Source organism: Centropristis striata, chromosome 4 (genome assembly GCF_030273125.1).
Source record: "Centropristis striata isolate RG_2023a ecotype Rhode Island chromosome 4, C.striata_1.0, whole genome shotgun sequence".
Classification (NCBI taxonomy): domain Eukaryota; kingdom Metazoa; phylum Chordata; class Actinopteri; order Perciformes; family Serranidae; genus Centropristis; species Centropristis striata.
Window position 1 is genome coordinate 25472832 of NC_081520.1, and position 27783 is coordinate 25500614.

At 37.8% G+C, this 27783-nt stretch overlaps 1 protein-coding gene across 1 annotated transcript; it reads right to left on the minus strand.

The window, feature by feature from the left end:
• Window positions 1–287: 287 nt before the first annotated feature.
• On the minus strand, window positions 288–26976 carry LOC131970570 (beta-galactosidase-1-like protein 2). Its single transcript, XM_059331995.1, has 19 exons — window positions 26500–26976; window positions 24512–24697; window positions 24218–24286; window positions 23663–23758; window positions 21913–22021; window positions 20779–20871; window positions 20480–20561; window positions 19475–19539; window positions 18483–18567; window positions 15481–15624; window positions 14268–14348; window positions 12056–12162; window positions 8375–8521; window positions 7348–7419; window positions 6890–6968; window positions 6631–6718; window positions 3569–3683; window positions 2851–2967; window positions 288–1353 (listed from the first exon to the last, which is right to left on the minus strand). Exons 1-19 carry the CDS (start codon window positions 26580–26582, stop codon window positions 1267–1269), a joined length of 1905 nt encoding a protein of 634 aa, XP_059187978.1. The 5' UTR covers window positions 26583–26976; the 3' UTR covers window positions 288–1266.
• Between the last annotated feature and the right edge of the window lie 807 nt (window positions 26977–27783).

The following is a 27783-nucleotide window of genomic DNA, read 5'->3' on the forward strand; positions in this document are numbered from 1 at the left end:
AAATGATATATTAAAGCATGTGCTAATCCATTGTGAAAGTATGTTTGACTTTTTTTAACACATACATGGAGAATTATGCGTTACAGAGTAAATAGCATTAATGCAGTTTTAATAAATAGGAAACATCCAATTATGCTAACCCAACCCACGTTATTTACCATAACAAGACATTACTTATGAAAAGTTTATTTGAGATTTATGTGAAATTTATGTAAGATGTCATTTAAAATCTTCTCAGTTTACGTCATTAGTAAACAGCATTTCATCAGGTGCCAAGTCAGAAGTGTTTATTACATATTGCTTCTTTTATGCTTTATCATTACACACACTTGTCAATCACAAGGTAGGCACACCCGAAAGTGGCTTTATTGTGTATATTACTCTAAATGGAACCATCATTTACAAAAGGAGCATCATGCTGTATTGAAGAAGGCTTGAAAATACCGATTGAGACCATAAACTTATGGGGAAAATGTTAAAGAAGTAATAAATAAATAAAGTAGGTGGTAATCATTTTCTCATAGACCTCTACTACAACCACTAGAGTCACCCCCTCCTGGCCATTAGAAGGATTGCAGGTTTTAAGACACTCAAGTAATGCGGAAGTCTCCACCAAAATCTTACACTTTTGTATATAATTAACCTTACTTATATGAACAGCTAGTGCTAATGGGTCCAGGATTTCAGCACCACAGGAAACTATCAATATTTAAAATCACCTATCCACATTGTACAATGCTATTTGGTTGCTTTGTATTCAAATGTGATGGCATATTTTCACTGAGGCAGCAATCTTTTAATAATTGTGATGGTATCCAGGCTGGTTAGCACCACACACAACAGATGATTTTTCAAAAACCGCTCTTCAAACAAAGCTTGTGATCTTGACTTCTCTGCGGGAGCTCCCCACATATCATAAGAAGGTTTGAAAAAGTAATAAGTGTTTATATAAAACAGGCTCTCAGTGTGCAGGATAAATAAAAGCAGCTCACAAGATTCCTTGGGTGTATTGAAGCAGGGGTCGAACCCGCTTTTATTCATCAACTCATAAATACAGTCATTAAATGAAAAACGAGTCTGGATCACTGCTGTGTTGGTGTCTTCTGACAAGACACAAATGTCATATTCACTGACGTGTGTCACTTTTGAGTGTCGCTGGTCGCAGCGTGGCGTGCAGTGGACTAGGCTCGCCTCAGTCGTGTCCTCCCCAGATACTCTCCCATCATCCTCCTCTCCTCATCCATGCTCCCCTCTCACCTCCTGTCCTCACTGGACATCAACTGTCATGCCATAATCTGGGCTGCTGGTGAACAGAATTTTACCATCTGTTTCCTGCTCTTCAAACACTATGACCTGTAATAAAGCAAAAAATACCAGCTAAGCTGAGGTCATGAAAGGACAGTGAGAGTGGGTGGTCAATATATGCACAGAAAAGAGAAGTTGCAAAAGGCAAGGAGGAGAAACACAGAGGGTACATTTGACGTAGCAAAGGCCTTTTCCAGAAACTGCACCAGAGTTCAACAACATTAAAGCTACACGGTGATGAATATCAATAGCTGTACACTGTAACTGCTGACCTCTGATGTGCTTTTAGCTCGGTGTGAAAGTGGAGGTGTGAAGCACGTGTCTGAGGCACTAGATGGCACTTAGAAAACGTGTACACATGCGCTTACATAGATGTAAATGACCGCTTTTGACATTTTCAACATACAGCTTTTTTCTTGTTTTTTTATATATCATGATCAATGTACTATTCTTAAGTATTTTTAGGCATTTTTGGACGAATGACACAATATATATATATATATATATATATATATATATATATATATATATATATATATATATATTTATTTATTTTGGACATACTATACCACGATCAATACTATTCCAAAGCGTTTTAGACATTTTTGAACAAAGTACACTATGACCCTTTTGTGCCATTTTTGTTTTTGGGATATTTTTGGACATACTATACTATACTATTATCATTATCATACTACTGTATGGCTTTTTTCTGGACACACTATAATATGGTGTTTTTCCTGGGTTTTTTGGACACACTATAGTATTGAAATGAACGTACTGTTCTAAAATATTTTCAGGCGTTTTTGGACAAACTACACTATGACAATTTTTTGACATTTTTCAACATGTAGTGTTTCTTTTTTATTTTATGGACTTACTAAAATATGGTGTTTTTAAAAATATTTTGGACAGCAAACCCCTTCTTGCTACTCTCTCTTCCTCTTTCTCTCACAGACACATTGACAGTGGACACATCTGTGGATTGCCCCTCTTCTCCATGCACACTCTGAAACAAAATATGGCTGTGCACGGGAGAAGGGATTGTTGTTGATTTTTCCCTGCAGAGAAGACGGCTGGCTGAAATCCTGGATAGATTGAATCTGGAGTTCGTCCAATGCTCATGTATTTAAATTTACTCTGATATGTTTATTTATCTCAAGACCCAAGTGTTCAAAAAAGTTATTAGCAAGCATGTAAGGAGCAGGGCTAGTAAGGACAGCTATAAGTTAATGTCAGAATACAGTATTATTTAAAAGTTAATTTAGGAAAGCATGAATATGCTTTCTTCTGCGTGACAAAAATACTTTAATTCTGTGGGAAACACTGTCATACATAATAAAAAGTTCATGCATGGCCCATGGCCTAACTCTCCACATTAATATAATGTGTTTAGGAGATTTTTAGATATCCTGTTGACTATGACTGAAGATACTTGGTTACAAGGGTGGTTGAAAGTACATAACAGCACATCACTAACAATGATGACATCAGGTCATCAGTACTGACTGACTGGCACATAAAAATAAAACAGAAACACTGTACCTGGTTGTCCCCTCTGTGCAGCCAGGGGCTTGGGACATAGAGGGTTTGCTGAGGACCGATGGACCAGTAGCGTCCCAGATTCTTGCCGTTGATAAACACTACACCTTTGCTCCAGCCCTGTGAACACAACCAGCGACTGTTCACCATGACAACAGGCAGGTTCAGCCAATTAAATGCTGATGGGTTATACCATGTTGAGGATTACCAACAACACCTGGCAAGCCTTCCTTTCTAAAATAATTTCCATTTTTTACATTCTGAAAGAAATCTGAGAGATGTACAGCATAACTGGAGGGTAAGGAGGCACTTATTCAATCAATAACTGCATTAACCGGATCATCAACAGAACCTTTTCCTATGAAGGGCCTCTCTGTGCTCAATAATGCAATAAAAGTATTGTATCCAATTAATTATATGTAAGCCAGCATTCAGTAAAGCTTCACAAAGTGCTACTCTCTGGAGATAAAATCTTTAATAATACCTTTTTATGAGGTAGAGACTAATCCATTATAAAATAATGACTAATAATAGTAATTTTGAAGCTATGAGAGGCAAAATAACCCAGTCAATATACAGTATCTCTATCCAAAAATACAGCCCCTCACCAAGTACTACGAATATGTTCACATTTTTTCAAAGAGGTATTGATAAACTTAATGTCAGTTTCTGAGGGTGTAGTTTGTAGTGCTGCGATTGGACCGCAGGCTGTCCTACTCACAGGGAGCTTGATGAAGGTGTCTTTGGGAAAACTGTTCACATAGAGTCTGGCCTGGAAAAACCCTGGGAAGGAGGGCCGCTGACGCATGGACATCCAGTGGCCTCCACTCTCAAGCCTGCAAAAGGAGAATAAATTGCACTTTTCATTCATGCTCAAATTACAGGCTACACTTCCCCAAATACTGTATGTGTCATGGTCTGTGAGCACAAATCTTAATTCTCTTATTTATTGTTAATATACAGTCTGCAGCAGTTTGTCTCACAATCTCAGCCTTGACTTTGAATTGTTCAGTCTGCAGTACCCAGTGTATCATGGCATTCATATTTATACGCCTACAGGAAATGTCAAGTGAAACTGTGGACATTGATGGCGGGGGAAATATTCACCATCACTTATCTTTGTTTTGGCCATAGGTTATATTTTGCCTCTAAGTAAATTCAAAAGGGTGCCATGATGGAAAAAAAAAGTTCCTCGGTTATGTGTTGTTTTTTTGTTCACTCATACAAGGCTTCAGGCTTTGACATTTTCAAGGCAGTGCTGAGGTAGAGAGATTGGAATTTTTCAATACATGAGGAGGGATCCAGAAATGGCTTGAAAATATATGTAGATAGTCCACTACTAAGTACAAATACAACACCTCTAAAGAAGCTAAAAAGAAGTCAGATAATCAATGGTAGAAATTCACTTTAATTTGGTGTTCATGACACTAATGTTGCATATCATCAGCAATATACAGGAAGGCATTATAACTGTGTAATATGGAAACATCATGCGGGATATGATCACCACCAGCTCCTTCCAAAATGACCTTTTAATGACCCGGTTGTTGTGGAGAAACTACCAGAGCTAATGACTTTTATGGGATGGGTGCGACATTACAGGTCTCCCACCATGTTTGCAAATTGGCTAAATATATTTTGCCTCAAAGAGAGGCTTTTACTTTATTTCACTACATAATCACTGACTCTAACCTACCTAGCATATTGGAAATATATCCAAAGGTGTCAGGTCTATTTTTAAAACATTTTAGACATATTAAACATCAATTATCCATACATGCTGCTAAACTACTATATGCATTCAACAATCCTTTTACATTTATCCTATTCCGCTACAAGCTGGTTCCAGGCAGGTGTGACAATGCTGAAACCTCTGTATACCCTTTACAAACAGGCTGTGAAAGTTTTTGATAAAACACCAAAAAACTACCACCACTGTACCATTATTTAAAAAAACATAACCTGTTGACATTTGACAGTTTTCTCTGGTTTGCTGACATGTACTTGGTGTACAGATTGTTTACACCACCACCACTCAAGCAATGCAAGTCATTTTGCAGGGACAATGTAAGGGTATCCAGGTCATTGTTCCACCAAATTTAAGAAGACCTCTTTTCGGCAATCAGCATTTTCATTCCAAGCAATAGGAAAATGGAACTCAAAATGTTTCAAAATGTCTCTGAAAACATGGCTGAAGGATAATCAATCATGCGATCATTGATCCTTACATAGAACATTAAATATATGTAAGTATTTGTATGATTTTTACTCTGTAATGTTGCTAATGCAGTTGTTGTCTTGTCTCTGATATTGTCTGTAATGTATAGTATGTGTTTATTGTCCTTTCTAACTCCCTGCCCAGGTACCACAGATGGAAATTAGCTATTCAGCTAACTCTGGTATAGAACCTGTCCTGTACATGGTCCCTGTCAACTAAACCAATAAACTAAACTAAATTAAATAAAACATAGCAATCAATGTATTTGTGTCTACTAGCACCGTGCAAGGGCCTGAAAGCTAGCTAAAACAGTTGATTTAAGCATATCAAGGGATTATTTTAGCACCCTATGTCCTGTACAGAGAGGACAGGTTAGGTGTTAGTATGCTAATATTAGCTGTGTGTGTGTGTGTGTGTGTGTGTGTGTGTGTGTGTGTGCGTTTAATCACTAAATGAAGCATCTATAGTCTGGTGGTAGTAAGTAGTACTGGAAGGAGTAATGGTAAGAACTGGAAGGGGGAGACAAGAACCAAGGCCACGGCGCTAACGACGCCAGGAGAAATGCCCAGGGTAAACACTAAGCAGTTGTCCTTCAAAGCTCTGCCAATTAAGAATGAAAAGGTGATGGTTTTGAAAGAGACACATGCAGGAGTATGTGCGGGCCTTCTCAGAAATAATGGTGGAGGGGTCGATAGTTCAGCAAGGGGAATAGCTAATAGGTGGACGAAGAAACGACACCATTGTTTCCGAGGCGTATGAGTTGTCCTTTTTGGAAAGATGAGCACAAGTGTAGCCCACCAATGAGGAATTGTGTAGGAGGAGTTTTGTATGGTATAAAAAGTGTAACTCAGCTGAAAGTTCTTCAGTCAATCCAGGTCTGGACGATTGACTCAGGTTTATGTCTTCTGTACAGGAATAAACTCTATTGCCTCAAACCCTTTTTTTTAAATCTCCTGGGCACTTTTTATGCTTGCATTTTGTAAGTTTTTGTTAATTATTTTTGGGAAGGAAGTGGTGCATATGTTCGTAAGGTAAAGTGGTCCAGTGCCATCATCTGGACCAGGCTTGGTCAACTGAATTTTGCCACAACATTTGCAATAAAACGCTTTCTGCACAGTATGTAATGTTGAGTATCAGTATCTTACAGTCCTAGTTATGGGTTGCTCACCCAATTGGTACTATACTATCTGTTGTTTGCTAGCAGACAGAATTGACAAGGAAGCAGCTTTATGCAATACAAAGTCAATGGAGAGTGATGAATTTTTTTCCACTCTGGTTGGGGCGGGCTTTGTCTCAATTGTGTCCCTGAACATTGATAACAGCACAGGTCTTAACTGAATCCAGCTGTGTGATTTACCTCCTGTATTGATTATGATGCAAGATGTTTAACACGAGACACTGGATTGGAAGGCTGTGTTTTGATTTCTGCATTTTGCCATCATGTTCCCACTGTAATTATGTTAAGCAGGGAGATAATCAGCTGGATTGAATCAGGAGCAGGCAGGCGTAATGACAGAGAAACACAAACACGGAGGGAAACTGGGTAATAATTGAAAGACACAAACCTGTTTACAAAGCCTGGCTTCATATCCAGACTACGAATAATGAAGTCACGGAGGGGGTGCTTGTTCAGTTCGATGTCTCCAACAAGACCTGAAAGATGAGTCAAAGCTGCTTTCATTCTTTTGTTTTGTTTTGTTTTTGAGGATCTTTAGACACTGTTAATTTGTTTCCTCCAAGTTATCTAATGAAAAACATTATTTGGCAACAGTTACTGACTTACTGACTGGAACATCTACAAAAATATCAGGTTACAACTCGCACCTTTGCGCTGCTCATCCAGAGTTTTCCCATAATTCACTCTTCCACAGTTCTCCACCAGCAAACTTAGAGTTCTTTTGCCCTTCAGTGGAGAAATACATAAAACATGAGGAGAAATCCTGCAGTAATCCTAAATGGAAAGTATTCACACACAAAAAACAAGGAGGGTATCAAAATCCTTTCAGCTGGTCTGGCTTTAGTAATTGATCAAGGCCGACCTGAGTCTGCACTTTTCTTAAGGTTGAAGTTGACTTTTCAAATTTGTTGGGATAAACAGTCGTTTGAAGGTTTTTTGTTGGCTTAACGCTGGGACCTTCCTGCCAAATACATCTATCAGCATCCCCTGAAGCTTTCACAAGCTGATAAATATTAAACAACGTTATGCTTTTGAAAGTAGCTAACAGCAAACTAACTTTTAACTACAGTACAGAAGGACACACACACACACACGCACAAGTTACCTTCCCATCAGGGAGTGCAAGTTCTTGCGTCTTATAATCCAGAACACCAACAAAATGTTTGTCCACAAAAACCTAGGACGAAAAGGAAACAAATATTTTTAAAAATCAAATACATCACATCAGAAATCTTTTAACTAGATGTTGATGGTAGAATAAATACTTTTTACTTAAAAAAACAACAACAACAAAAACCAGTATCAATACCACAATGTAGGAATACTCTGTTAGGAGTAAAAGTCCTTAATCAGAACTTTTAATTAATTGAAACACCAATATAAACTTAAAGTAACAAAAATAAAAGTACTCATTACGCACACTTGCCCATTTCAGAATTAGATTTAATTAGATTTATTTGCTTTGCTTAACCCTCCTGTTATGTTGCAGGTCAAATTGACCCATTGTAAAGTTAACAAATAAAAATAAAAATATATACACACAAAATGTTAAATATAATATAAACAATGTTTGTTGGGTTTTTTTGGTTTCTGACACTTTTGGATAATTAAACATGCCTCAGGTCGAATTAACCAAAGAACATTACTGCTGTTCCTGAGAAACGAACATAAAAAGAGGGTTAAAGTATAACAATATAATTATGCTAATTTATTAGTTGATTTAATTTTGTACTAATAATCTTAATCTGCAAAGTAACTCGGAACTAAAGTAACACATACGTTATTATTACATTTTGAGATGTAGTGGGCATTTTGTGATTGGAATGTAGTGTAAATTTCCATTATAAAATAAGTGTAACACCTGTCCTTAACATGAAGTATTAATGTATTTGCCTTCACATTACATTCAGTCTTTTATTTGTATTTTCTGGACATCGACTTTTGAGAACTCCAGGCTCCTTGGACTGTTTTACATGTACACCAGATGAACTGGTAGCCGCCTGAGCTTGTTAATTGTTCTCCACAAGTACACTGATCGGGGGTGTTATTTCTAACAGCTTTCCACATTCAATTAATCTCGCAAAGAAAAAATGTGTGATTGTGGATGTCGGCGTCTGTCTTCCTGTCTTTACCAGTGCTCTGTCTCTGACATTGTTCTTTGAGTTGAGGCTTCCTTGGCTGTTGATGGTGGTCTCATACAGTGTGTAGCCATAAGACTGACCATTGTTATTGTTGACGGGGAGATTCTCCATGTTCACTGGCTTCTCTGACTTCAATGGCTTAGAAAACAAAAAAGTGCAAATGAAGAGACAGACACAAGGGTTATACAATGTACAAAACCAGGTGTTTAAGTGTGATGTACAAATTCATATTTATAAAAGTCACCTATTGTAAAAAATAATAATAATAATAAAAAAGGAGAGATTTCCATGACTTTTTTGATAGTAAAGCAGGACCACACAGCTCATATTCAGAAACTGTTTAAACAAGTGAGTATGTTCTCCGCCCCAAAAGCGACCCCTTAGGTTGATTGTACAGGCAGCAAAATACGACACATATTTAAGATTTACGAATGATGTCAAGGCGGACTATAAAGGACAGTACTAGCAAATGGGGTGGGTGGTATGGGTCGAACAAACTCTGGACTTTCACCCAGGAGAACGTTGTTCGTGTCCCATGTGAAAACAAAAGTAAACAATATGATTTAAACATCACTGCACATGCATTTATTTACGGTTGAAACTTTATTTTATAATGCTGAACCAGGAAGCCTTTTGCCTTAAACTAAGATAAGTGGTTTTGTAGCCTAAATTCAACGAAACTGCTGCCTTTTTCTACAACAGTGAACCGTTCCTGTATATATAATGACGTGAGAGCTATTTTTAGAACGCTCTGCTCTCTACCCTGAAACCCTCATGTGGGTGATTATGGGTGGTATTGACAAAATCCCGATTCTGTCGTTTAGGTTGGAGATCTTGTTGAACAACATGTCAGAACTATAATATATACATATATATATATATAATTTTTACAGAAAGTGTTGCTGCAGTGCTGTTGCTTGTAGTTAAAGTGAACACACAATCTCGAAACCTCCCTCAATAAAGATGGGATCTTATGAATCTGTCGCATAATCTCCCACCTGCAAGATGGCTTCACCCAAAGTGATGATTTATCAAATCTAATGAAGCATTCCTGTCTGGCGTTCAGAGCAATTCTTTTATTCAGCAGCATTCCTTTGCATACCCTTGGGAGGTACATTATGCACTCTTCACAAGACAATAAACACTTGCTGCTATGACACGATTAACCACGTATTTCCAAACACACAGAAATAATATCAAACTCAGACATCCCACTCAGTCTCTCTGAAGCCTCTGAAGAGAAAAAAGCTATTTTTTAAACGAGGGCGTGTGGCTGGTCAGGGGCAAAGTAATTGTCGTCTCAGAGGGAAGCAAATTATGGCGACGGGGAGTGAATTATTAATGTTGTAAGCGACTGCCAGACGTGCTACATCTGGTTTGAACAGGAATGCCCCTGAAGAGCATTGTGTAAATGGCTGAACTAGACTGGTGGACATGAAAGCGAACAGACATGATAACACCCTCCAAACAGGTTTCTAACCAATCTTTTGGCGAGGGGAGATTTTCTGTTGCATTCATGTTTTATATCCACAACAACCTGCTTTACAGTCATAAAGCTGCATACAGTTGTTTACTGCTGGTCCCTGAGCAGGCCACTAGTGCAGTTAGGAGAAAAAGTCTTGCTCAGGGGATCCTACTCAGCAGTTGTTCATTAAGGGAGGAGTGTTAGTCATTTACTTAGACATCCTCAATGGGTCTAGGAGGTTGGTGGTGGACGATGGCCTGAAGCTCACTTCTCTTACTTTCAGATTACCACAGCTACATCTGTACTAGTGTTGGGAAAATATAATTTTTTGATGAAAAAAAAAAACAATTCAAGATATTTGAAATGGTTTCAACACTCATTTCCGTCACTGTTGATACACGGATACCAGCTGTCCTTCCTAGGACTCCCTTCTCTCCTGGTTGGCACACACACCGCTGCAGTGCCCACAGAGCCCCGCCTCCTCTGATTCACTCACAGTGCTGTCTTATTATCGTTCATCTAATTTGCTCTGGTTGAATATAATAATTTGTAGGTTTTGATATGGTGTACGTCAGTGGTGAAATGTAACTAAGTACATTTACTCAAGTACTGTACTTAAGTACACATTTAAGGTATTTGTACTTTACTTGACTATTTCCATTTTATGTAACTTTATACTTCTACTTCACTACATTTTGAGGCAAATATTGTACTTTTTACTCCACTATATTTAGCTGACAGCTTTAGTTACTTCTCAGGTCAAGATTTAACATAAATACATGATACATTTAAAATGATTAGACATTTTTATTTTATTTAACCTTATAAAAGTGTATTAAGTAGTTAATATGAGCCCTATAAAAAATAACACTGCTTACATTAATGCATCAATACAAATACTCTAATAAAATATTTAGAATATATAAAACAATCTAAATGGTGGCCATTCAGCATAACGATTACTTTAACTTTTGATACTTTAAGTACATTTAAATGCTGATACTTTTGTACTTTTACTTCAGTAAGTTCTGAATACTTTTTCCACCACTGGTGTACATTAAAGACAGCAGCAGGAGTGTTTGGAAATACTTCGCATTTGAGGAAATTGAGCATCGAAAGGCAAAGGATACAAGCAGGCTCATAGGCAAGCATTGCTAATGAAAGGTGCTTACAAAAAAATTAGCATAGAACCTGTAGGATGTGGGATATCTATATTTTTCAAGAAATTCCAGTATTCTGATAATACTAGTCTGTACATTACCTTGTGAGCTTCAAATTACATTTTATTCTAGTGTTTATCAAAAAATTGCTCATAAAGTTAATTTCCATGAAAGGATTCTAACAATGTGATTTATTCTTGACAGTTAAAAGTGTATATCTTCTCAAAACTTTATTAATGAATCTCTTCCAAACATATCACAATGAAAATGAAACCACAATTAACAGAGGATTGCGTCTGAAAACAAAATTATTCCAACTTTATGGGCGACCATGTAAAATGATTCCACATGGGGGGTTGGTTTATGTATTAGAGGAACATATGCTAGTAGTGCATTCTGTACACACTGTGGGCAAACCAGCATTGCTAGACACAACAATGTCTGGCAGGTGTATTGCTCAGGACTCTTGCCTGTTCTGAACGGACACATTTTGAATGAGCACTGCACTAGAATTCTTCAAAACCTGCTCAACTCAATAGAGATACCGAAGAAAAACTAGGTCATCGGGTACATGATTGTGCATGTGCAGCTGTGATTATCTGTGTCATTGTAACTTAATGCTGACCTATATCATGTGCTAATGTTGATTGACTGTTAAATATGGCTAGCAAAGCTGCTAACAAAAAATAATAATAATGGAGCTTGTGCTACTGTAACTGTAGCTACTGTAAATATACATGTCCTCAGGCTACAACAGTCTGAGAGAATCACACTTGAGAACTTCATGTGCTATGCAAGGCTATTTGAGCAGAATAATAATATATTTTTAAAGAAATACACAGACTGCACATGCTGCACATCCACATAAGCAACAGCAAATTCTCTTTGAGTTTATTTGATTGGCTTTTGCGTAGAACATATGCATTAAATATTGCCTGTTGTTGTCTGTCAACAACCTCCCCACTCGGTTTTGAGCACTGCTACATGGATGATGATTATTATTTCTGTGTCTCCAATTTTGGCACTCTCTTTGTGTCTGTAGCTTACCTTGTCAGTGAAATGCAGACTGTCCCACAGAGACAGGTGCTGCTGGATGACAACAGGCTGGTACGCTCTCCTCTCTTGATGAGAGGGCAGTTCAGGGAGAGGCTGGGCTGAAAAACAAGGAGGGAAAATAAGGGTATGGCGCAGTTTGTCTGTCTGAATATGAATTAATTTTCATCTTCTTTATCCTCTCTTTTCACAGGGGATGCAAACAACTGACCTACTAAGGACATTTTGAAGTTATCACAGCATGATGTATACGTTGCCCACATGTATTGTTAAGCATATGCATTGGGTGAGCCATTTGTCCTCCCCAGCAGCACCCAGTGTGTGCTCCATGTTGCAAAACAGCTTCTTCACAACAATTAACAGAGGTTGCCCATGCCCTCGCACTGCTTTTAAAGGTGTTAAAGCATGCAGAGACACCAGCGGTCCCTCTGGAAATGGCTTGACAGTATTTCCTTATCACCAAGTGGTAACAGCTGGATCACTTAAGGAAAGCTTTGAGGATAACAGCCAACACTTTTCTACTAAATGGCTCTCTACAGCGCTTACAAGCCAGAGCCTTTGTTAGTATATATATTGTGTGAAATTGAAAAAGTTCCCACAACAAAATTATTATGTTCTGTACAGGAGAGATCATGTGTCGCTGGACAGGAGAAACATGCTGGTAGGGCTCAAATGTGGTCGTATTTTAAATGAATTTAATTGTCTACCTCCAAAGTACGAGCTGCCTACTGAGCTTCTGCTCTCACTCGGGAGAGGGACCGCAGCAGAGAGACACAGTGAGAAAAAACGCGGAAGAGCCAATATTTTCACATCTAACTCAAATCAAATGACTTATTGATAAGTCAAATAAGGGTTTATTCAGTTGGTGATTGTTGGAACATTGCTAACCAAGATAGGTATGGTGAGTTTTATTTTGTTTGATTCAAGTGGTGTAGTGGTTTGCACTCTTGCCTCACAGCAAGAGGGTCGCAGGTTCAGCTTCTGTGTGGAGTTTGCATGTTTTCCCTGTGTCAGCGTGGGTTCTCTCCGGGTCCTCCGGGTTCCTCCCACAATCCAAAAACATGCACTTAGGTGTAATTGGTGACTCTAAATTGCCCATAGGTGTGAATGAGAGCAAGAGTGATTGTCTGTCTCTATGTGTCAGCCCTGCAATAGTCTGGCAACCTGTCCATCAATGAAGTATTTTATGATAAGTTAATAAGAAAATTGAGCTAATGAAAGAGAGAAGTCTGAATTCAGAAGGTGTACATTTGTATTTTTCGGTTTAATAAGGAAAATAGTGATTAAACATGAAGTCAGGCAGTCAAAGCTTCACTTGAAAATCTAAAGAAAAGCTTTGAATGTAAAGAACTGACATTCAGTACAGCCTTAGTAGCATCAATAGTGAGCTGGCAGCCTGCAAGTGATTATATACTGTATTGCAAGTTTTGACAGCTTTATCATAATAAGACAGACCCCAAAGCATATATGTCACTGGTCTACTTTAGAGTCTGTGTTGTTGCCAATGATTTTTGACAGATGAGACTGAATCCATGCCAGGTTATGTCAAAACAAAACCACAGGGCAAAGAGTAAATGACACATGGTGCATGCTTTGACAACCAAACAATAATAAAATATCAAAATGATCTAATTAAAGAAATGGGTCATGTGTTTGTAGTTGCTGAGCAGAACACAAAGCCTTCTCAGACTCATATCCAGGCCACTGCTCATTGTTCAGCAGACTACAAAGCATAAGGATGAATCATGCACAGGCAGCTTTTCAAACTATCTTCAATCACCACAACTCTGGGAAAATTATTACTTTGTTGTGCTGGATTCAATCCCAGATTGCCAAAAGCTACATTTTCACTCCTGGCCACAACACACTTGAGACTTCTGCCCCCAATCACAAACCCTTGTTTTTACAAATAGAAAAAAAAAACTGCATAAGCAGTTAACATGATAAAAGGTCTAGCGTGTAATTTTCACAATGGGCAGTAATTGAGGGTCTTTGACTTGGGCAGAAATCTCACACACATGCACAAACACACACAAAGCCATATCTAATCCGTGCTTGTAATCATATGCAAAGTTATCCTACTTTAGCCAACAGAGAGCAGGTTTCTACAAGGAGAATTAACTTAAGTGGGGAGATGAAAGGAAAGGGAGAGAAAGAGAGACAGAACATGTGGGGCCCCGACTCAGCAACAACACACGACACTCACCGTGGTACTGGCTGAATAAATTCCTCAGAAGATGGTACTTGGTGGTGTAATCCCCAGCCTCGGATAATGGAGCATCGTAATCTGAAAGATAATGCGCTATCAGAACAGCAGGCTCGGGAGCCGGAGAGAGGCGGGGACGCCTCTTACCGTGGCAGATGGTTTCACTGTGCTCCCCTATCAAACATCTTGAGACAGCAGCGGGCCGAGACCCATTTTGGGTTATCTTGACAGAAAATGGAGTCTTTTTTGAGGCAAAAAAAGGTTTAAAAAAAGCATTCAGAGGAGTAAACACAGGTATAAGACGGCTGCTGAAGGTCAGAGGTTCTCTTCCTCTCCCACCGGGGAGCAGTTTTCAGAATTCTCCTCTTTTCTCAAGAATGAGGTCATTACAATGTTAAGTACCCTGGAGGAGCATATAAAACCCATTGTACCACCTTTCATTTACATTTCCCGTGCATTTTATTAGGTAATGAATTCATTAATGTGCATATTTAAATTGCAAAACAGCTGAAGGTCAGAGGCTCAGGAGTAGTGATAGCGCCATCTACGGACATTTTAAATATCCTAATTATTTTATCTTCATCTCCTTTGAACATTTGCTTCAAGCAGATGCTCAGACTGTAAGGTTGCTGATTGATGATTACATGTACTACTGAGTCAAAATAAATTTTATAACCTTAATAGATTATTTCAGCCTAAACAGAATCAGTGGGCTTTAAAGATAGGATAAAATTAACAAAAGTGAATATTAGTCAAAGTATTACACGCTTGATTCCCAAAAAGTTGGGATGCTGGGTAAAATGTAACACACCAGTGTGTGTGTGTGTGTGTGTGTGTGTGTGTGTGTGTGTATATATAAATATATATATATATTGATTAGATATATTGTCTTCATACTGTATTCAGTTGAATGTAGGTCGCAAAGGATTTGCAAATCATGGTATGTTTTTCACAATGTCCCAACTTCTTGGGAACCCGGGTTGTAAAACAATAAATTAAATTACATATTAGATAAATTATCTGAGAAGTGGGGTCATTTTCTCATAGATTTCTATACAATAGGACATCTATGTATTTGCAACCAACGGAGTCGCCCCCTGCTGGCCATTAGGAAGAATGCAGGTTTAAAACACTTCCACATTGGCCTCACACCCAGAGGCCTTATCCACTTCTTTAACCAGTCTATGGTCTCAAACAGACTCAATACACTTACCATAGCTCGTCACCATAGGTTTAGGTGATGGGATTCCTTCAGCTAACGACCCACTCATGAAACCAAAATTTGTCCCTCCGTGGAACATGTAGAGGTTGATGGACATGTTCAGTTTTAGGATCTCTGTGACCACAGGTATCATGTCTGTAATGAAAAAAATAAAAATAAAAAAAATAAATAAATAAAAAAAAAAATATATATATATATATATGATTTAATAATTAAAGTGTATAATATGGCTTAATTATTCTGCTATAATCAGTGGGTAAATCAAAGAATATCAGAAACAAAGTGAAACATTTAGACTTATGAGTAACAAAAAGGGGGGAAAAAATCCATTTGAGCTTCAACAAGCCACTGTTTCAATAATCCTATTGCCCTCAATTCCACTTCAATTGAAACATGGACAGACCTCAGCCACACATCCAATTACAGGTTAGTATAATTCATTATGGGCGACTTACACTTTTTGCCTACCACCCTGCACAAATTAGCTACCTATATTTTGCAGCGGCCATAGCAGAGTGAGTAATTAACTATTCAAATTGGACTTCAGTCGTCAAATTGGACTGACTTTAATGATTTGAATCAAGGGCATGAGCCTTAGTGAATAACAATTGAGCAGGGTGACTGACAGAGCCGGTTGGTTTCATTGTGGTGGCACTAGCTGTGACCAACTGCTGGGTATGTTGCAGTCTGCAGAGCACTGAGCTGTCAAGGACATGAATCCCCTCTGAATATCTCAGCGTTCATTTCATAGCTGTGACACTTTATGCATGGAGAGGGTCTTTTTTCCCTCTCCTTTTTCAACCTTTCGCGCTGAGGAGAAAATACATAAGGAAGCCTTTTCTTTTCAGAACATTTTTGTTAAGATGTAGATGGCTGCTGGGAATGACAGAGAGTAGAAAAAGAGGGTTGAGGCTCTGCGCTGTGAGTTTGAAATAAGACGTTTCTGAGAGCACTCGAGATGGTGATAGCAGGGTGTGTGACTTCCATTAATCTTTACAATTGTGAAATCATGTATGTCAAGACTGTACATTACACTAAAAATATCACCTTCCTGGCTGCAGCATGCGAACCATGTTATCTGGTGTGTAGGAGATACTGTGCAGCACATATTGCTAGCCGCTGGCTCTTTTATAATAATATTGCACTAGGACTCTTCTTGCTTTAAGGGCCAACAGCCAGGACAAGGTTATCCAAGAGCGAATTGAGTTTGTGACATGAGAATTGATTTTCAAAATCCATTGATTGTTTGTTATCTATTAAATAGAATAATTAAATTCTAATTAAATAATTAAATTAAATTTAAAGAATTGGTGCTTTTCTATGTTTTGTATTATTCCAAACTGGAATGGTGCTCAGATTGCACAGACCTCTGCCAAAGGCCAATGGTGCATTCATGTTCTCCTCTAATCATACATTAGGAAGTCGTTCTACCCACTTTAGCGTGTTCATGAGCTTAAAGTTGTAATGTGGAAAGAACCTGAACATTACAAAGAAGATGTGTGTGTTCTGTTTTATTGCTCAGACCATAAAAATAACATGCTGATAACTTTTTACAGTATTTGCATCACTACAAAAATGAAAGGTAATGGATCAGGGGAGCTGAAAGGTTTAACAACATTTTCGCAGACTTTCTGATTTGATCCGACTTAAGGGGACAAAGTAATATATGCATTTATAACAGCTAAATTTACAAGTTACTTTAATATAATAATAAAGATGTTTTATACAAACAGATCAAATTATGATGTATTTGTTCCCTGCAGATCTATTTATACAGTCATTAGTTCATGATTTAGTCAAATTGAATCTTTGTATAATCTAGTGCTAGGTCATTATTTGCACAAAAAATGTCATAGTCAAGTGTTCCAGTTTTCAATGCAGATTGATTTTTTATTTTATATAATGAAACCTTGATATTAAATACCTTTTTTTAAATTTAAGATTTCTAAATTACTGTCTTATTCCTTTTACTTAAGTAAAGGATCTGAATCCTTCCAAACCACTGCATGTGGGTGACATGATACACAGTCCTGCCAATGGTTTCACACTATCATACTAATCGACAGTTGGTGCATCAAGCAGCCAAGAAATATAGCAATGCACCAAGAAGAAGAAGACTGATCGCAAGTTACCATGACATTAAAAGTGTATTTTAAATTCTTCCAAAAAATCTGTTCAGCAAATCTTTTGAAGAACAAGTCTTACACGTTTCATCATGTCTTATACTCATGTTTAACCAGAAATATTGTCGCAAATATGCAGCCTGTTACTAAAAAAATGTGTATGTGTGTATGCAGAGGAAGTGCGAGGCCATGAGATGAATGTGACTCCTATAAAATGTAACACCTCCACCTTGGTTCAGTCCAGTCAGTGAGATCAGTGGAGCACATCTTTGAACAATCCTGCACAAAGAAGTGTTTGAAAAATGTGGCCTCTGAACATCAAATATATAGCCCAGGGACAAAGTCGAGAGGATAGGACACAGACTCTGGTTTGTGATACTTAAGCTTGCAACCCACCATGCAAGAAAAGTATATAAGTCTCTGACAAAGCCTCAAAACAAGGAAGAAATGACCATATGCTAAGCTGTACATCCCAGCTGCACTGAGTGGGCTCTGTGCCTTTTGTCAAGGAACCATCGAGACTGTCTTACACTCAGTCTGGAGAATTTTTCTAACACAACCTCCAAAGCAGCGAGCTTGCCCATACCCTGTCTTTCCCCTGGCACAGAGACCGTTTTATTCTCAGCGAAAAAGGCTTTTCTTAAGCTTTTCTTACCCTAAGGCACTGAGACTCTGTCTTACCCTCAAGACAGTGTGTTTTACCTTCAGAGGCTAGCAACACAAAACCTGTCTTACCGCCGTCTCAAATCAACCAGCATTATCGACCTCCTGTACAGAAATAAACCGTCTCAGAGGCCTGTCTTAGTCTTATCAGAGATCCTATAGCTCTCTGTAAAGAATACCTGTCTACCCATCCTCAGTCTGTCTTACCCTCAGCTGTGTACACATGATGAAGGTCGCCCCATAGATCAAACCAGCCAGACCAGAACTCCATCACCATCTTAGGCTTGTGGGGCTAAAGGGAGAAAGAAACGGACATTTAAACAACACATATTTCTGAATGGCCTTTTAGTTTCTTTCAGTGACTAAAAACATGTTTTTAACATTCATATTCTTTCATGTCTCTAACCTTTCCTTCTATAAAGAAAAAATTGCCAACTTTTATGTAGATGTCCTATCAGCTTTGATGGTAAATACAGTCAACTGAAGCAATAAAGGTTTCAGTGCGTTCTATATTGACCGAGAGTGCTGAGTTCTCCTGCTGCTGTGCCGCCACTGTCTGCATGTACCAGGATGCATTGGGTGCAAGCTACTGAAGCCCAGCAGAGCGTTAATAGATTGTACCCATTCTTATGCAGGTAATAAAATAAGAACACAGAGGCACCATAGTCTGAACAAGCGAGAACCAAGAAGGCAACAACTCATTATTTATCGCATTGTAAACAGCAGCACATTACAGCTTCACAGCTTTTGTTTTTGCCTTTCACAATAAAAGCCATTGGCTACCCTCAGAAATCCAAGCTAAAATAGCCTGTGGTTCTCCGTGCTTCCGACTACTTCACTGTCATGTTAAATGACAACATTGGATGCAGAAAGAACAACAGATTTTGCTGCTGGAGAACTCCACTCTCTTGATATAGCATACACTCAGGAATCTATTGCTTCAATTGACTTCATTTGCCATCAACACTGATTGGACAACAACATTAACGGAGTTCAGTTTCTATTTAAAGGTAACTACAAAGTTTAACCCAGATTTACCTAGACAGTCTATTTATTAAGAGCAAGGATTGCTAATGATGGCTCTGTTTGATGTTAATATTAATGTTTGATTAGATCAAAAACTAGTAATGACTGACTCCAAAAACAGTGATGAAATAACAATGAACAATATATGAAATCAACACACAAATAAGACTTACTTGTATCTCATCCAGATATGTGATGCCATGCTGGTTCAGTTTCTGGAAATTGATGGTTTCTAGTGCTTTGGACACAAAATAGGGAGAACAATATTTTCAACAAACAAGATGCAGAGCATCAGTTCAAACTAATACAAAACCTGCTTCAGAAAAAACTTCAAGGAATTATTTTTTTAGTTGTACAATCTTACAGATCTCCATTTCATTATCTTTAGTCATTGCTCTTTTCTTTTCTTTTTTTTACCATAATAATCGTTTACTTGTGTTAGCTCCGCCTTACTTCTTTGGCAGACCTACAACCACTGGGTGATGCAACACTTATGATTTTTCCCAGGCATTTCACCACTGACTATAACCCTCACATGCTTATTTTTTGTCATTGAAGAAGCATAAGCATGTCACCTCAAAATTTCCTAAAAAGTTAAATCATCTTCAAATCACAACATTTATAGGCACTAAAAATGTCTAGTGTAAGTTTCTGCTTTAGGAATCAGCCATTTTCAACTGTCTACCTATGACATGCAAATCAGGTTTAATAAATATGTATTGGTAAAAAAAATTGCCAAAGGAGGGTTTATTATAGGAATACTTATTATGATAATGACAATGTGTGGTTGTCAATGCTAATAAAACAGAAATACACTTCAACTCAGTGAAAAGCAACCTTGTTAAGGCTTAAACACAAAGTTTTCTAATGTGTGTGCATTAAAATATCCTGTGTGTCCTAAAAAATACTTTCATAATGGGACACCATAATCATTAGGGTTAGGGGAAGGGTTTAGGTTAGGAGTGTAAGTGTTAGGGTTATAATGTTTATACCAGTGTGCATGTAAAAAGAACATGCTGGTAGAACACAGAACCCTGTGTGAGTAGGTCTGAACTGCAGCTGCCTTTGGCTCAGACCACCAACACAGAACACAGAAACAGAACACCAACTTCCATACTGTATATAAGTGTGTGTGTGCATGGACAGTCTTGTTTGTCAACCAGTTCATCTGACAATACCTCCTTTCACTGCTCCACGCTTTAGTCCTCCCATGTTGTCTGAGGTCAGCAGCAGCTCTGTGATGCCCCTCGACAATATCGCCTGGACGGAAGGAGGATTATGGAGGCAACTAAAAAAACACTGGGAGTTCTTTCTGAAATATAAATATTAATATATACATATTTCTGACACAGTTCTTTGAGATTGTTTTTATCTCAAATTGAGTGAAAGGGAGAGCAGGCAGCCCAAAGTGAGTAAGTGCACTCTCATCTATGAGCTACCGATCATTGTTCAAATCATATACAATTTAGTTTCTTACCTCCTTGATGAAAGGCATGTACTCTTTGTCTTTAGCATAGGAGCCATATTCATTCTCCACTTGAACTGCGATAATTGGGCCACCCTTGGAGTACTGCGCATGAATTAGTCAATGGATAGAACACATATTAGAGCCTGGCCCCAACTTTTGACCATTCATACCCTCAATACAGCTGAATTTTAAAACCACTTGTGAAATGGAAATGAGAGCTTGTTCAATGATGCAAGGAGCTGATAAAAAGAAAATATTTCTGCAAGGACAAAAGTTGTTGAGTGCATATTGCATTGTAATTGCTAATAATGGTGAAAATGGTAACCCATTGCCAAGCGGTCGGCCGACGGCCAGAATTTCTGGGATACTGGTGTAGCCAGCAGATATCCAGATAAAAGACATCAAGACCTCCTCTTCAGTTTACCGTCATTGTTTACAGTCTGATAACCAAATGTATCTATACTTTTTACGGTGTTTTTAGGTCCAGGTTACAATTTGGCTAATCTCTATTAACAGATATCTGCATAAAAATACAGATATACGTTTTTCAAAACGCTAATAAAAAGCTAAATTTTGATCCGATGCTCATTTTATGGGCATTCAACCAAAGCGTGGTCGGATGTGATTGGTCAATAATAATGGTCGACAATCTGAAAACGAAACGCTTCTGATACCAAATTCTTGTCCTGTTACCAACAGATTTTGCATTAATATGCAGATATCTGTTTATAGAGATCAAACAATACTTGATGACACATGATGACAAATAACATGATTGTGAGTACAAAGATTTTATCATGAAAATAATTCTACTAAATGGGAATAAAAACTACTGGGTTGAGAAGGGGGTAGCATGTAAAAAAAAACCCAATCCATCACATTATGGGGTGAATACACTAATTATTTTTTGCTTTCATTAACATTTTATGATAGTTGTGCATTCATGCTGTGTTAGAATAATCTGAAAATATTAGTTCCTGTTCATTTTTCATGGCTCACTTGATCCGTTTCATTCGCAGTGTGCACTCCCCAAGTACTATTCTAGTACAAATACTTGGCTTTGTGTACTGACAAATATAAATATTGAAGTGTGTATGATTCAAATTAACCTTTACATTTCCATTGTGCTGGAATGGCAAGTACCTGATGTGGAACAACTCTCTTAATGAGTTGATTAAAGAAGGCGTTGACTGCATCAGTGAATCCTGGGTAAGTTGTTCTCACTTTCATGTTGTGATCCCGTAGAAGCCAACTAAAAAGAAATCACAGCAAAACCTTTAAAGCGTCCAAAAAGCAACTCATCACACGAGTTCTCCAGAGTGCAGTGCTGTGAACTCTCTTTAGGATATTTTAGCTATGTCGCAGATAATCGCACCAACCTGAGCATGACTATCATAAAGTGCAGTGCAGAGAAAGTCATGCTTCACTGCGTGCCCCCAGAAACACTCTGTTTTGATGATTATCAAATAAATATTACCTCAACCTTACATTCCCTTGAGGCAAAACTACTCCAAAAATACCTACTTCCACTCTTTTTCCCTGCAACATTATCTGTTCACATCTATTTTGATTACAGAACTAAATGAATTCAACCCTTTCAGGGAGCTATACCTGTCAGATTTAATTATTGTTCTCTCTAATGCCTCACTAAAAGTCTGGTAAATCATCAGTGCCTTTCATCTGAATAACACTAGAGGTTACTTACATGCAGTGGGGGAAGAATAGTCAGATCCTTTATTAATGTCGCTCTATAAAAAAAGACTCCACTACAAGTAAAGGCCCTGCATTCGAAACCTTAAGTTAAAGTATTATCAGCGAAATGTATGAAAAGCCAAAGTACTTATTGTGTAATAAAAGGTTTCCTGTCAGATTTTTACTATACCATATAATGTTTTGGGATTTTTATTACTGATGCATGAATACATTTTACTGCTGTAGATGTTTCAGGTTGTGCTCATTTTAGCTTAAATGTACTGCTGGGAATATTACAGCAATGCATCATTTTTCTTAAGATCATCATGTTTGTAGCACTGTCCTGTGAGAAGCATGTATGTCCAAACTGTTTTCATGGTGTGAGAAAAACAGACCTGTTTTCAGCTTTGTGATAATGCATTTCCAGCTGATCTAAGACGGTTTTGTTAAAAAAGTAAGAGCATTTTATTAGTTTATCAGAAACATTCAAAATCAAGTCAAAATGATCTGTTTCATTCTGAAGCTTTTTCAAAATTTTGTTTCAACACAAAACTTTTAATCTCTTCTCTAACATGATTTTGACATCATGATTTCCTGCCATCTCACTTCACAGTGATACATGGTTTTCAGTAGACAAGAAGGGGATGACAAATTGTAATCTGAAACGTAAAGCTTTCACACGGATAAAAGTACAACATTTACCTCTGAGATTAAGTGGAGTAAAAGTATAAAGCAGCATAAAATGGAAATACTCAAGTACAGTACCTCACAATTGTACTTGAATGCAGTATTTGAGTTATATTCCACCACTGCTTACATGATGCATAATTGCCTGTCTTACACTGCATGTAAAGGCCTGTTGAATTTGTATCATACTGTACGTACAACACAGTAAGACTGAAAAATCTCACTAAAATAAATTCTCTGTTGCACAGTATGTCGCAACTCTGAAATAATTCTCATAACTAAATCATTTCCACACGTTTAATGGATTTAGCCTGCAGCAGAGATAGGGCTAACAAACAGATTACCTGACTGAACAATTCATTTCAAAGCCAATTTAAGGAATTAATTTAGCACCCCACTGGCTATTCGAACATAATGCGCTATTATTATATATTATAAATGTTACTATGGCTGTAAGGCATACACAAAATATCTGCACAGATAACACTCATTTGTGGGTTTTGTTTTTTTTTACCTGGGCAGTCCTCCGAAATCCCACTCTGCACAGATGTACGGTCCTGGACGCAGAATTACCCAGAGGCCCAGGCTGGCTGCAAGGCGGAGGTACGCTCTAAGAGAGGAGAACAAAATGTGCAGTGGATGAGGTCTATTAATTATCAATACAGGTTATTTTAAATGTTTACTACAGGAGATTGAAAGTGGGGGCACATGCTTATTTTCATTTAGAGCAGATGTTCAATTGCATATTATATGTCATTCTTTCTCAAATATTTCACTCAATTTTCATTTTCAGATCATATTTTTTTGTTTTGGAGTGACTGCTCTGCTTGCAGCACTAGACTTGACAGCAACCAGCACATGTGATGAATCAGCACCATCTTATCAATAAATCAAGAGTCACTGATACTGATTGAGTGTGCAGCTAATTCATCAGAAACATGTCTTAAGGGTAAACGTACACCTTGTCTGCAATATCAAATTATCCAACTCTGTCGGAAGCTAAGCTCTTCTGCAATGCAACAGTGCCATCTGCAGGAGTTTTAGAAGTCTCTCCTTTATTGTTTCTTACTCTAAATCCAGCTGATCCTCAAAGTTGAACACCCCTCGCTCAGGCTCATGCAGGTTCCACGGCACATACCTGACAACAGAAATCAATTTTTTGTGTTTTAATGGTTTTGCATTTCAGGTATTTGTCAGACTGCATTTAATTCTTGTAAAAACAACCAACTACCATGTCATCTGTTTTCTTATGATGATACATTTTGTCTGCTCTACTTATATTTTATTTGATCTGTGTATAAAATTCTCCTGACACAGTTCATTCAGTGTATCCAAACAGCCATGAGTTGCAGTGGGAGCCTACGTTGTGAGAGTATTGAGGCCACAGGCCTTCATCTTCAGCAGCCGGTCCTCCCAGTAGGCTCTGGGGACACGGAAGTAATGGATGGAGCCCCCCAGGATGAGGAAGGGTTTTCTCTCCAGAGTGAACTGAGAGGAGTTGGCTATCAGACCCTCCGTACGGCTCATTCTCCCTACTTCATGGCGTCTCCTAGGGGTTAAAACACAGTTTAGAGTTTAAGAAGAACTCATTGAACTCTTCCGACTGGATCAAAGGCCATGAAAGATATAGATAAGACTTTCTACAGTTTGATGGGAAGCAACTTGTGAAGGAATATACCCTTGAGCAAAAACTAAACCCAGTTATACCTGTTCAGAAAACTGTTGTCACTGCAAATGAATGTTATCATAACAGGAGAGGCACAGCATGGGGCTGAGAATGTGTTCTTCATCACCTTACAAAGTTCATATGTAGCTGATTATAGGGTTTAACGAATTCTTAAAAAATAAAAATTTTGACTGATATTGCAATATGATTCACAAAACTGGAGAGAAAGGTCATTTTTGCGTGCTTGCTTCCTTGAAAACAATCAGGGTGTGAAGACTTTCGCTTATCTCTGTAGAATACAATTTGTAGCCCTATATATTTACTTTTTTTGACACATATTTTGTCATGCTTGGCACATCCTGCCATTAGGATTAGGCCTCTACACTGCTGGTGCTCTACTGGAATATCAGTGGTTCAAAGAAAAAAGTTAAAGAAAAATTACAACGTCCAGACATCCGGACCCAGGGGTGTGTGAGGCTGTGAGGAAGCCCACTCTGAATGCCGGCCGTGGGCTAAACCCTCAGCCAAGCCTCCTTCTCCCTCTCTGGAGCTCAGGTGGAGTACCAGAGGCGCAAAAAAAAAGTTAAAGAGAAGTGACTAGTGCATATTATGATTCCAAATCATTGTTCAGCCCTAGCAGATTATTCTAAAGCTATCTGATTTTGACAACTAATTAATTTAACATATTACAGAATCAGTGGTGGAAGGCAACTAAGTACACTTACTCAAGTACTGTATTTAAGTACAACTTTGAGGTACTTGCATTTTACTTGAGTATTTCTATTTGATGAAACTTTATACTTCTACTCCGCTACATTTTTAGGCAAATATTGTACTTTTTACTCCACTACATTAAGCTGCCAGCTTTGATGAATTTACAGGTCGAGATTTAACATAAAATATATGATCAATTTAAAGTGATTAGACTTTTTTTTTATTAAATCTTATAACAGTATATTAAGTAATTAAATGAACCCTGTCTTTACAAAATTAAAACACTGCTTTCATAAAAGCATTAAAACAAATATTGTAATAATATATTAAGAATATATAAAAACCGTCTGAGTGGGTCCATTTTGCATAACAAGTACTTTTACTTTTGATACTTTAAGTACATTTTGATGCTGAAACTTTTGTACTTTTACTTAAGTAAGTTTTGAATGCAGGACTTTTACTTGTAGTGGAGTAATTTCACAATGTTCAATTAGTACTTTTACTTAAGTAATGTATTTTGTATTGTATTTTTTTAATGTATTTTTTTCCACCACTGTACAGAATGCTATCTTCTACATATGCACGTGGTATAATGATACAATAACATGGCCTCATTCTGATTAGGAGAAAATATTTATGACACTTACATGACGATTTGACAGTCAGTCTAACAAAGCGGCAGAGAGCTTATGTGTACAATGTCCACATGCCAACAGGTGAGCCAGGTGAGAGTTCACAGGTAACTGGGTTGATTTCTTAGGAAAAGTCTAAATATTGTCCGTAAAATAACCAAGAAAATACACTCAGGCAAAGGGCAGTAGCCATGGAGAAGCTTAACAACATTTCTGAAGTGTCAGTGGGCGCGGTATATTCATACAGACTTCATGCATGACTCTGGTTAAGAGTTCACGACTGGTTAAGTAATATGGCTTCCTTCAGACTGCAGTTAGCTACTCAAGTGTTTGCCTTACCTGGTAAACTGATAAGCAATTATCGCTCCGACAGCGAAACACAGCAGGAGACAATATCTTTGCTTTAACGACAGACGAAACATTGGTGAGCTTTCTATTGACGACAACAACACCACTTCAGGACCAGCTGCCCCCTGTTCGCTTCTTGTGTTTATGCTAATTAAAATGCATATGTTTTGTTTTTCCAATGCGCTCGAGCGACTAACTAGAGTCCTGTTGCGATGAACGTATCACATAGCGTGCTGATCCGGTTTAGTAAACCTCTAAAACTTGCATTATAACTGCAAGGAAGTTGAGCTAAGTTACCCGATATTTGCATAACTGTAGGTTATTTATAATGTTACGTCCGTATCAATAATTCAAAAAGCAAACACACGTTGGCTGTGAAAAATAAAATAGTTTAGTTTCCCATTGTGATAGCTGGTACAACCAGTATTTCATAACAGAAGAAGCGAGCGATAGTGTAGTCCAAAAGTAGACACGAACAAACAACCGACTGTGCTGCTGTCAGTTATAGGGACCGTCGCACAGTTACGCTGCTGACGAAACGCAGAAAAATAAAAAACAGTTAAAACGTCCCTTGCATTATTATTTTTATTTTTACAATTTTCTTTTGGGTGCCATGAATGTTAAATTATGATGCCTTTTTTCTATAACATGCCTAAGTTGAAAGGCAATATTTATTATATATTAATATTTAGTATTCTACATTAAATTATTTTTAGGGTCTACATCCTTAGTTTTAATTTCATTTTAATTCGGTTATTTTGTCTTTGTCTTGCATATTTGAGCAAATAAAAATAATGAAATATCCCAGTCACCATCAGCAATCCCAATCCCCAGGATGCTGTCTATGGAGGGGGAAAATTACATTTAGTCTCGTGTGTCTTATTCTCACCTTTTTGATCACCCCATTCTTCTTCTTTACATGTCTCTAAAACAATCCCTGCCCCATTAATTTTTTCTTTTCTTTTATGTAATCTATGTCTTCTGTCGACTCGCCTATCCCGAAATGCTGTACGATCTGCTTAATAATTTGTGATTAATGATGACAGAACAATGTCAGCAGCAGACAAAAACATAATCATGAAAGCATTTTGCAAATTACATTTTTGTGTATGCTGCAACATTATTGAATGTTTCTCTGGAAAAAATGCATGATGATTAACGTGCAGTTTGCAGAACTGACAGTTTTCTGTTGTAAGTTTGTCTATTTATTTAAGTAGTTTTTTGTGTGGTGCTCCTTGTTTTATAGTTTTGACTTAATATTGTATCAGTAACTGT